At 42.6% G+C, this 12,047-nt stretch overlaps 1 protein-coding gene across 1 annotated transcript in view; it reads left to right on the top strand.

Moving 5' to 3' along the window:
• Nucleotides 1-11,723, top strand: part of CTPS2 (CTP synthase 2) — a 102,979-nt gene extending 91,256 nt beyond the window's left edge. The window contains exons 18-19 of the mRNA XM_012656639.1: nucleotides 10,460-10,570; nucleotides 11,498-11,723. Coding sequence (XP_012512093.1) covers nucleotides 10,460-10,529 — 70 coding nt within the window. The 3' untranslated portion in view covers nucleotides 10,530-10,570; nucleotides 11,498-11,723. The remainder of the gene's footprint in view (nucleotides 1-10,459; nucleotides 10,571-11,497) is intronic.
• Nucleotides 11,724-12,047: the final 324 nt, after the last annotated feature.

The following is a 12,047-nucleotide window of genomic DNA, read 5'->3' as shown; positions in this document are numbered from 1 at the left end:
TAAAAACATTCCTTAATGATTTTCACTGAAATTTCATTACACTTAAATATGAGTTTGGGAGGAATTTATCTTCTTCTCATTCAAGAAAATTGTACATAATAACTTCGAAAGTGAAAGGACTAGCCAGAATATCATAGACGCAGGTAGGGGTTATTACCACAGTAATTAGATAAATGTTGTTTAAAAGATTACCATTGCCAACGCTCATGCTAGCAAGCAGCCTTGCAGTATCGCAGTTGAGGGCTGCCAGGGTCTGTGCATGGTGTGTGTATGCGTGCTTGTGTTACATAAGCCTGCTTATTTGTGGCATAACCTGCTAGGAGAAGCGCACAGCTCTCTAGCATTTCCTTTCACTGTGTGTTCCTTATGGGAACAGCTTTACATACTTTGCATGTCGTGCGTCTAATTGAATTAATGATCACTGCTTGCGGTCTTGAACCAGTGCACTGGCTTTCAAACTGTGCCCGCAGAGCTGGGATCTGGGCTGCGGTGAGGAGCAGGCTGAGGAGGCTCTGGGCTCTTCCCTGCTTCAGTGGAGCAGCTCACTTTATCTGGCTCACGCGTCGTGGTTCTGCATAAGAGACTTCCTCTGAAGAAGAGCTTCCTGTGTTCTGAGGCTGCATGGCTTACACAGCATATCAGACATTCCAGTGTGGTCCCATGTCAGATACGTGCTGTGGCCCTTCCCAGCCACTTTATAGTCTCCGTTATTTCAGGTTCTCACACTGAAAGAAGGAGGGTGACAGAGCAAGTTAGATGGCTGGGAGAAATAATTCACCCAGAATCATCTGGCTACTTGCAAGCACCAACTCATATATGAATGTCGTCTGGTTTGTGTGGACTGCCCACCTGCATAATGCATGGCCTGCCAATTCCTGCATGCAGGCTGGCGGTCTCTGCGTAAAGCTCCCCAGTCGTTTCTGAGAAAACTGACTCATTGGTAGAGACTCCTAAGCAAGATACAGTGTGTTTTGGAGAGAAGGAAAGACCCCTAAGAAAACTGTGATGCAGGCATTGGAATTACAGCTGACTACTAGGCTTCCACAGAAGTGAGAGAAGTCCTATGTGTCAACCATAAACTGGTGCATTCCTTAAGGGCGGCCAGCATCTTATTAATATTTATCTTTGTCTCCCTGGCTCCTTCTCACACAGGGGTTGTTTATTACCCATTAAAGTAATAAATGCAGGTAGCAGGGAAGGATGGATGTAGTCTAGTCTGATCTTGACACACTGCAGGGAGTTTTCCAGCTAAGAATGGTGACTATGAATTAATCCAATGACAGACACCAGGATTCCAGAGGAGCCTTGCACTTCAGCTCCTCCCTGCCCAGCTCCATGGGATTAGCGAGCTTTGAAAAGCCAATGACCGCTTTGATGGCACGCTCTAATGTGAGCTGAGCTGGGGCTGTATTTCTGTCAAACAAGATTACTGCTTGTAATCAACCCTAAACAAATGTGACAAGGAATATGAACACTAGAATAATGACTTCCTTTCCCAGAAATTGGCTCTGATGATATTCAACTGTATGGCACATGTACGGAGTGTAAATATCCTTGGCTTTGAGCAAGTATATCTGAGCTGTAGTCTCTGCATTCTGCCTGGTGGAGAGCATTCATCTTTTCGTGCCTGCGAAGTTGCAGTAAGGATATTATTTTGGGATTTAGAGCCAGTGAGCTAAGTTCTCAGCTACCTTGTTACCTACAGAATGGCAGCAGTTATGAAGACCAGTTCTACCTGGTTTTGGACTTGTAGTTGTCTGATTAAGGGCATAATAGTTTTTTTTTTTTTTTGAAAGGGCATAATAGTTTTAGGGCAGTATTTTTTAGGTTTTTATGAGGTTCTCAAAAATACATGCAAAATCAAACGAAGAGGCCGGGCGCGGTGGCTCACGCCTGTAATCCTAGCACTCTGGGAGGCCGAGGAGGGCGGATTGTTTGAGCTCAGGAGTTCGAAACCAGCCTGAGCAAGAGCGAGACCCCGTCTCTACTAAAAATAGAAAGAAATTAATCGGACAACTAAAAATATATAGAAAAAACTAGCCAGGCATGGTGGCGCATGCCTGTAGTCCCAGCTACTTGGGAGGCTGAGGCAGGAGGATTGCTTGAGCCCAGGAGTCTGAGGTTGCTGTGAGCTAGGCTGACGCCACGGCACGCTAGCCCAGGCAAAAGAGTGAGACTCTGTCTCAAAAAAAAAAAAAAAAAAAATCAAATGAAGAGTCTTGTTTAGGGGACCCCCGCAGGACCACTCACACATTTGGTGATTTGCTGAAAGGGATCAGAATGTAGTTGTACTCAGCTAATATTTATTACAGTGACACAGTAAGCATGCCCAGCAGGATCAGTAAGGGAAAAGATACACGTTGGAGTCTGGAGACATCCATTTGCAGGTTTCCTATGCTCTCTCCCTCCTGTGATAAGTCACACAGATGTCACCCTCCTTACAGCAGCGCAAATGCAACAACACGTGTGTGATGTTTCTGCCCAGAGAAGCCAGATTGAGCTCAGGAGTTTGAGACCAGCCTGAGCAAGAGCAAGACCCCATCTCTACAAAAAATAGAAAAATTAGCCAGGCATGGTGGCACGTGCCTGTAGTCCCAGCTACTGAGGTGGCTGAGGCAGGAGGGTTGCTTGAGCCCAGGAGTTTGAGGCTGCAGTGAGCATGATGAGGCCACTGCACTCTACCCAGGAAGACAGAGTGAGACTGTCTTAAAAAAAAAAAAAAAAAAAAAAATGTTTTAAAAAAAAAAAGGAAGGAACAGCCGAGAATGAATGGGAAATATTTCTTACAGAGTCAAAGAAGCCAGCTTGAAATGGCCCCTGCTGGCCTTATTTTGGGCAATTTGAACATCAAAAGGGAAAATGACAGTATTAGATTATAACACATTTTATTTTTTGAAATTCCATGTGTCCCTAATGATATTCAGAAAATACAAAAATAAAGGAAAAAAAAGCCAATTAAAAATGTAGAAGCAGGCCAGCTGTGGTGGCTGACGCCTGTAATCCTAGCACTTTGGGAGGCTGAGGTGGGAGGATTGCTTGAGGCCAGGAGTTTGAGACCAGCCTGAGCAAGAGCAAGACCCCATCTCTACAAAAAATAGAAAAATTAGCCAGGCATTGTGGCATGAACTACTCGCCCCTGTAGTCCCAGCTACTTGGGAGGCTGAGGTGGGAGGATGGCTTGAGGCCAGGAGTTTGAGGTTGCAGTGAGCTATGATGACACCACTGCACTCTAGCCTAGGCAACAGAGCGAGACCCTGTCTTTAAAAAAATAAAATAAAAAAAAAATATATAGAAGCAACCCCCGATGTCATACCTGATTCGAATAGGATCATCGGTGGATGCCAAAACCTCTGGGTGAAAGTTGTGGGAAATTGGATATTATTCATATGTTCTCAAAATATCACTATAAATTCCTTATTAATTACAGAAGCCTGTATTTTGAACTTGACACCTCATTTGCAATTTTCCAAGTTGCATGATGTTCCTAATGTTTAACAGCTGCATACTTCAGCATTCCCTCAGCACACCACCTGGATTACAGCTTATTCTGTCCCTGCCCCTGTGCTGGGTCCTAGAGCAGCGAGTGCTCGTTAAATAGGAACACGTTCCCTGTCCTGGGCCACTCGTTGGGGAATATAATTGATATCTAAATTTTGGGAGATGACAGACGACCTTCCGAGATTGTCATGAAATTTGTGGGACCACTTCCTGGAAAACTGCCCAAACATACCTCCAACGCCCCCATCCATAGACTTTCTGCTAGGAGTCTTCAGCTACAGAGCCCCGGTCTTGGAAAGGACACAGACCTGCAAGCACACAGTCCCAGCAGTGTCGGGAATGCTGCTGGCATTAGAGCTTGTTCTCTCTTTTATGGTCACACTCAAGGCTCCCAGGCTGCCAGGGGTAACTAACATCAGGATAAACATCTTCCCGCAAGTGATCCCATGGTCCACGCAGTGTGACCTGGCTGCACTCCTGTGGGGAAGCTCAGATTCCTCCTCCCTCCTCCCAGGCCCAGTAGCTCATAGGCAGCAGGTCTTGGAGATTCCTGTTGTTGGAATCCACCCCATCTTCCCTCTGTTTTCTGCCAGGTTCCAAGGGAGTAGCCTGGGTTTCAGAGCATAGACTCTGGAGTCTGGACTCTAGCTAAGTCAGCCAAGTTCCAATCAGCTCTTTTATTTCCCAGCTGGCTGTGACCTCATTCTTCTGTGCTTCGATTTCTTTATAAAAGGGGGCTGATAAAAGTCCCCACTTGACATGGCAGAGACGGAGGTTAAGTTTCACACTAAAATGTAAAACAGCGCAGTGCCTGGTCTATGGGAAGAACTTAAATGGGAATTATTATGATGATGCTGATGCTATTATTGTTAATTTTACTTTAGTTCCAGTCTCCTTCATCTCTTGCCTCCTGCAAAGCCTCCTACCTGTTCTCTCTGCCTCCAGCTTTCCTCTTCCCAATCCATCTTCTGCTGTTAGAATGATCTCCCTACATTATTTTGGAGCTTGAAAATACTCATCGGCTTCCCCTGACTTATAGGATAAAGTGCACACAAATCCATATGGAGCAGCTTGCTGTCCCCTGAACTCCCCACGCCGCTCTGCCGCTCGGCTGTCCATATACATTCCTGAACTGCTTAGCCAGAGGGGAATAGGGGTCTATATTCTATTAGGATGCCAGTTCATGGAATTCGTGGCGGGCATCGGAGGTGAGAGCAGTTCCTCCATTGACTACAGAGGGTGCATTTCTCTCTCTAAGGCACACTTATCTCACGTTAGGTGGCTCTGCTTTCGCTTGGATTTGGAGAGTAAGCTACTCTTTTCCCCTGCATGAATCAACATTCAGTTTCTAGCACTGTTTCAAACTTAGAATCACCTTGCTTTTTGGCTTTTGGGCTGCACGGTTGCTGTTGCCAGGGGCCGTTCTTGCAACATATAGTGCAAATATTTTATTTCTGTGGGAACAGTATGGACGAGTAGAGCAGATGTTATGGGGTTTGACTTCTGGGTCTGCCACTCACTGGGTAGTATCCAAGTCACTGAGCCTAAACCGCCTGGCCCTCCTCCTTAGGGCTGCTGTGAGGAACAGTTGCGATGGTGCTTTGTAAACTTTAACACATTGACTGCCGCACTAGAAAATTTTTTTTTCCTTGGGGCCAAGGTGTTTTATTACAAAAATAGAATAAAAACTTGAAAAACAAAATGATCCTTTCTTATTTAATGAAAAATTTGTTATTTTTTATTGTTTTCTGTGCATGAGTTATTTGTAACTTGAAAAATAGTTCACTTGGCTCCCAAGGTAAAGAGACCCGTGAGTTACATATGCTTCACGAGGCCCCGGGCTCACAACCAGCGTGAGTTAAATACAACTCACATGGCAGTTAATGTGTTAAACTGCCATCAAAATATCACTTTCCCCTAATGTGTTACACTTTAAGGAAAAGCGAATGGAAATTGAAAAGAAAGATTCTATTTTGCTTTCTTTTTGAACAGTTCTTTTAAACACCTTTTAAAGCAGTCTCCCCCTGTGACTGTTGCACTTCAACACTATACCTTGAGATTTTTTTCTGGGAAATTATTGTTAATAAGCCACATTTGAGTACATCTTCCCCTGCGGATTAAATGTTGGGTAAAAGGTGTTCTTTATTGATCATGGTTCACTGCAGAGTTGATAATGTGGTGCCAGCCAGGAATGGAGTTAATAGCAAATACAGACTTCTGTGCTTTTAACACCCTGCCTGGGTTGTATTCTACTGTTTACTGTGAAATGCAAAACTTATTCAAAGCAAACTAAGTTTTTATTTCGTTGCTCTTATATTTTATGGCTTCCAGGGGCCCTTTACGAAGGAAGTAAGTATAGCAGTAACAATGCTTTGGGGAAACTGTGTGCATGGCAACCTGTTTTTAAAACATGCTTTTTCACATGTAATGGATTTTGATGTTATAGGAACTCATGCATGCTGGGAATCCTAACTGTGTCATTACGAAAATTTTAAATTCCAACCACCTCTTTCTGTTAATGGACAAGAAATGGTTTAACAGCTGCCTTGGGGTAGCACAGAAGGTGGGATGTATGAGGCGTTACTGTACTCTTTCCCTAGCGCCTTGGAATATGTATTTTCTTATATTGGGAATTTATTAGGGACTAGAAGTCTTTGGCAAACAAACTTGGCTATGACAAGCCTTTTGTTTGTCAAGAACCCACGTGGACCATGGTGGTCACATCTTGGAAGTCGAGCCGGTGTTGTAAGGATAGTGATTCCCATGTGTTGGCTGCTGGTGGTTTTGATTTTTGTCCTGCAAGAAATGGTATCATGAAATAGTTTTTTGAAAAAGAGAGTTTCCATGATTTGGGGGACACATGCATGCATAAGAGATATTTGCTGTGATTTTAATTAATGGTAGGTAGTCAGACCTTTAAAAAAAAACCTTTTTAGGAAATGATGCGGGCCATTGCATGGTGACTGTAGTTCGTTTACTTTAAATCATTATTCATTTGTTTTTAAATCATCACTATCCTATAGAACTTTCTGCACTGATGGAAATGTTCTATAATTTGCACTATCAAATATGGCAGTCACTAACCACACTGAGCACATGAAATGTGGGTAGTGCAAGGGAGGAATGGAATTTTAAATTTTATTTGATTATAATTGATTTAAATTTATATAGCCACCATTGCTTGGGGCTACCATACTAGACAGTGCAATTTTAAAACTTTCTCCTCCTCAAATGTAACAGCACACACATGAATGAGTCTGTATTTTGTGGCACTTCATAAAATTTAACATGCAAGACCCTAATATCTGATAATTCTTCCCAGGGAGAACTTGTGTGCCTGAGTGTATGTGTATGTCTGTGGAAAAGATTACTAAAAAAGACAGGTTAGTCTTAAGACAGAGCTGAGATGTCTTGAATTGAATGAAAATACACCCAGATAAATCTAGCTTATGACATCTTTTGTTTGTTCTGTGTGAAACAGAAATGAACCCCTAAGTCACAGGCAGCACAGAGTGGCATCACATTTTATTGCATGTGCAAGAGCCACTGCTGTTCTGCCTTCACATGTGATCCCCATTTTATTTCCAGCAGTTGTTTTTTGCTGGCAGATGAATATCCTAAAATCAGCAAGTTCAGCAGTGATGCCTATTTTGATAATTCTGTTCTTGAGTGTCATGGCGTATTTTATTGTCCTACCCTGGTCTCTGAACACGTATGAAAGACAATTAGTGAACCCGGTCATTAACCTTGGACATGAATAAACTCAAGCTGAGCCTCATTTTGTTAGACTCAGCCTGTGCCACTTTGATGCGTTGGCAGAGTTTGGGGCAGACAGCCATCAGACAGGAAATGAGAGCCATTAGGTTAGAAACAGACCCACCAAGTCAGCTTGTTTAATGTGGGTAGGAAATTACACTTGGTTTAGGCAACAGTTTTCAAAATCATGCACTTAGCAGTTTTCATTGATTCTTTATGTTTCCATGACTTTTTGGGAGATACCATGTTATGAATATGTAATCCCCATAAATAGCAACAGCTTATATTTTTTATATAGTTTTCAGAGCAAGCTTACACATTTTCTTTTTGGCCCTTATAAACATTTTGGTGAGTTTGTAGGTATTATTGCCACTTTTTCTAGACTCTCAGGAGTCAAATGACCTGTCCAAAGGTCTGTGGCTAATAAATAGTATAACCAGGAGTGTGAGGGGGAAGATATGAGCCCATCCTATTCTCTCCCAGGCTTAGAGGTGGGGAGGAAGTGGGTGTAAAATCTGGCACCCAAGAAAATGGCGTTCCTGTAGCCTTTTGGTCCTTGTTACTTGTGTTAAGGGACATGCCCTGGTGGGCCTTACTGCCCTACTGCATTGCAGCTTAAACCTGAGCTTGTGGCCTGGGTGAGTATGATGGGGATTCTGGCCTCACCTTGAATGAGCTGTATGCCAGGTAAGTCACTGGAATGCCCTTGACCTTCATTTCTTCTCAGACAGGGAGTTGAGTACAGCTTGCAAATCCCCTTTCTTTGCTAATTCTGTGACATGAAATGTTGCATAGAACCAGGAAGAATTCTACACTTGAGTAGGGAGAATGCGTGGATAAGGATATAGCAACATTTTGAGGGCCAGTTTTTAAAAAATATTCTTCAGTTATTCCTATGTAACAGTAGAAATCATTTTCCTGAACTAAAATATTACTAGGAGGTATATTTTACTTGATTGGTTTTAAGGATGTGTTTCATATGTTTATCTAACGTATCTTGTCTTTTCTGTCATTTCTTCATCTTTTATCTCCTCTCCATACTCTAGTGCCCGTCTACCTTCACTATTTTGTCCAAAAGTCAGGGGGAGAGTGAGCGTGTGAACCAGAGAATAGATTGTAGTTTATGGTTTGCCTCATTTACTGATATTAAAGTCTTTGTTTTCTAGCATAAGGTTTCTCCAATTGTTCCCTTCGTCCCTTTAAAAAACAAAACAAAACAGGAATTTCACCTGTTATGGAATTCAGACTTTTATTGCTGCAAGTCAGCAAAAGCTTGGCCAAAGTTAGGAATGGATCAGGCATGAAACATCTCCTGGCAATATCATCTCCATAAATCAGTAGCGCTCTGGTGGAGTTGATCAGTGTGCTGATTTATTTGGAACCGAGCAAGAGGAACCCCAAACAGAGCCCAAGGCTTAGAGCACAGAAGTTCCATTATAGAGCTATCTCATGGAGAAGGTGTATTTCTAAGGGAGCCCAACATGGTGACATGTATGTCAATAATCAGTCCTATTTTGAATACTATATGTGACTCAAGGTAATCAGAGTATCCCCATATATTTCCAATTTTGAGAATTGCATAATTCTGCAAATTTTTTCTCAAACCCTTGGACCTATGAGAATGTTTCTTGGAATGGAAAACTTTCATGTTGCTGACCTATAATTCATAATGAATATATGATCTGAAGCAGATAGGATTTCAAGGTGAGTTTAGAGAGTACATTAACATTTTTTATGTGCACTGCTGGGTGTTTTCTGGGTCTTGAGCCAAAATGCACGTCTGAGCCCTCATGACCACCAAGTTCAAGCTCCCTGTGAAATTTGCTGACTGTAGATGGTCAGTTCCTCTATAATGAGGAGCTGCTGTGATCCTCAAACACAGAGGCAAGCACAGATCTGTGTCTAGGGGGACACTGTGGTCCTTAAACATACAGACAAAACCCAACCTGCTGCTGGAAAAAAATGGCTAGTGTTTGACCAATGTACTCAGGGACACACAGCTGTGGTCACCGTTCTCTAGTCCTTTCACATTGACATAGGGGAGGAAAAATAGCTTTTTCTCTGATCATCTTAGGTTCATGGCTGAGGCCGCTATACCAAAAGGCAGATTAACAAGAGAAAAGCATACATATTTATTTTATATAAGTGCTCTGTGACACAGGAGTCTAAATAAGGAATGAAAACTCAAAGAAACAGGTAAAGCGTAGTGTTTCTATAGCAGATTTGGAGAGTGGAGAGTCATGGAGAAATATGATAGGGCAAAAAGAGTATGATCTAATGCTAGTAAACTGGGGGAAACCAAGCAAGGCCTGTTTGTCCATATTCTCTTCTCTGTGTCCCTGTGTCTTCAAAGAATAGGATGCTTCTTTCTTCCAGGTTTAGGGAGGACACCTCTCACCTGAGGCTCTTATGCCCTGTTTCAGGGAAGGTCAGAAAATCCTTCCTAGGTTTTAGGACCTGCTTCAGGGGTGGAAGGGCAGAGGGAGGTAAGAGAGACCTTCCTGCACATGCTGTCTCTCAAATCCCTTCAGCTTCAAATATTTGATATGCCAATGCACCATATTTTGAGGTGGTGTGTCCTGAACCCTCTCATTGCCAAAGGAAACAGTTGGCATCAGAAGGGTGAAAAATGAAAAAACTGAAGATCCAGGTAGCACTTTGTGTTGTTATTGCACTTAAGAACAAATTGAGATCAGTAGGAGTAGGACCAAGTGATGCTCAATCTCGTATAGACTGAGACTGAGGCCCTAGTATAAGAGCAGATCACAGAAAATAAATGGATCCAACAACTAAGGCTTTCATGTTAAATCAATTTGTTAATGGAACAGCTCTGGTAGGGAAGCAACAGGGAAGAGGGCAGAAGAGCAATCTGCTTTCAAGGCTTTTGTTGAAGTTTAGAAATGATCAGTGGTCTTCAGAAGATTATAAGTTTTGATCTAAATTGAAATGCTTTTTAAAATTTTCTGAATCAGTAACTTCCAATTACCAATGAAAGCAAATGCCCGGTTTCTCCGACCAGAAGAAGGAAGCTGCTGTGTGTGGTTGGACTAACCTCTTCCTGTAGTGACTAGAAAGTGCTAAAAGAATATTCCTTAGTATTTTCTCTGAGTGGGGGTTAATGTGGAATGTGTTTGGGATTGCAAATTGAATAATTGTCCAGGGTTTATTTTTACACCTTGCTAAATTAGTTCCTCTTTTAATCCAGTGATAGATACAGCGATGCCAGTGATGACAGCTTTTCAGAGCCAAGGCTAGCTGAGCTGGAAATAAACTGAAACTAATACGCGACTTGGAGTAATGGGGACTGCCTGCAAGGGTAAGGTAGAATCTTCGAGTATTGTTTGTTTTACAGACAAGCTGTCGACCTGGTGTAGAGGCGGCCAACGCAGGGCTTGTCTCACAGGATCCTGCTCCCTCAGGATGCTCTTATTTGACGGGCACCGTTAGCAGGACAGATGTGACAGCCCATGGCGCTGTCAAGAGTTAGTATTGGGGGGAAATGTAATGCACCTGAGGCCAGGAATAAATATGTAAGTACACCTATAACTGTCTACCTGGAGGCTGTTGTGGTTAGAGTTGTAATAGTCTAGGTCAGGGGCTGATAGACTTTTTCTGGAAGGCCAGATAGTAAATATTTTAGGCTGTGGGCCATGCAGTCTCTGTGGCAACCACTCAGCAGTAACAGGAAAGCAGCCATAGACAATGCATAGATAAATAGACATGGCTGTGTGCCAACAAAATTTTATTTACAAAAAGTTTGCTGACCCCTGGTGTGTAGGTCACTCAGAAAAGCAGATTTCCATGGATTTGTAGAAAATAAAGTAGTATTTTATTTCTTTGTAGAAAGAAGCAAGAGACAGGCTTGGTGTCCAAGGGCACCTTATTTTCCACGTGGCTCTATAATGTGCTCTTACAGAGGATAGCAGCCTGGAGAGCTTTATTAAATTTATGCTCAGGGGCAGATATTGCCTGGGATTACCCTGGGGGTTATGGCAGGCCTTGCATTGGACAGGCTGTTCTTTAGCAGAGACAGCAGCTTCAGGAAGACTTGTGCAGAGTTAATTGCTCTAGTGTGAGCTCTCTTCATATTGCACCGAGGGGTGGAATATTCGTGTTCATTTGCCTCAAACACAGAGATCTTTAGGAGTAAGCCAAAATGGGGCAAAGGTTAGCTGGAGATATTTTAAAGACTTGTATTTTCAGTTTCTGATGTTGCTTATACTTAAATTCTTTCTTTTTTAAGCCTCTGAAGTAATTGAACTCAACATGAAGGAACTATCTGAAGACGTCACCACACTCTTACAGAATCATTCTGTTCTCCACCAAACATGGGCTGTAAAGCCTCAAAGAGAATCTAATAATACATATTTCCATGAACCAGAACCAAGGAGGTAGTTTTCTTTTCCCTCTGGAGGTGGCCTTTGGTACTTACAAATTTTTATAGCTGATTAAACTTTTTCCAACAACCTTACTGGGGAGAAAGTGTGTTTGCGTTTTGTCCGGTGTACGAGGATGTCAGGATGACGAGCAAGGATCCGGGTAACTGGGCCTTTGTTGTGTTGTATGGGAAGGGTCACCTGGCACGTGCTACAACTGACTTTAAGTCAACAATGAGTCATTCTGTTACTTGGAACTCAACCATAGACTTGTGTATGGCCCAAGATTATTTCAACTTCTTATCCTGCTTATTTCCAGTTAAAAGTAAAATTTAACAAGTCCAAGACTTGGGGTGGCAAGAAAGGCCCTTGCTTCAGGCACAAAATTTAAGGGGGCTCCAAAAATCTTGATTCCTG

Source organism: Propithecus coquereli, unplaced genomic scaffold, assembly GCF_000956105.1.
Source record: "Propithecus coquereli isolate 6110/MARCELLA unplaced genomic scaffold, Pcoq_1.0 Scaffold513, whole genome shotgun sequence".
NCBI classification, from domain to species: Eukaryota; Metazoa; Chordata; class Mammalia; order Primates; family Indriidae; genus Propithecus; species Propithecus coquereli.
Note: the sequence above shows the minus strand (reverse complement) of the source record. Positions and strands in the feature narration are given on the sequence as shown.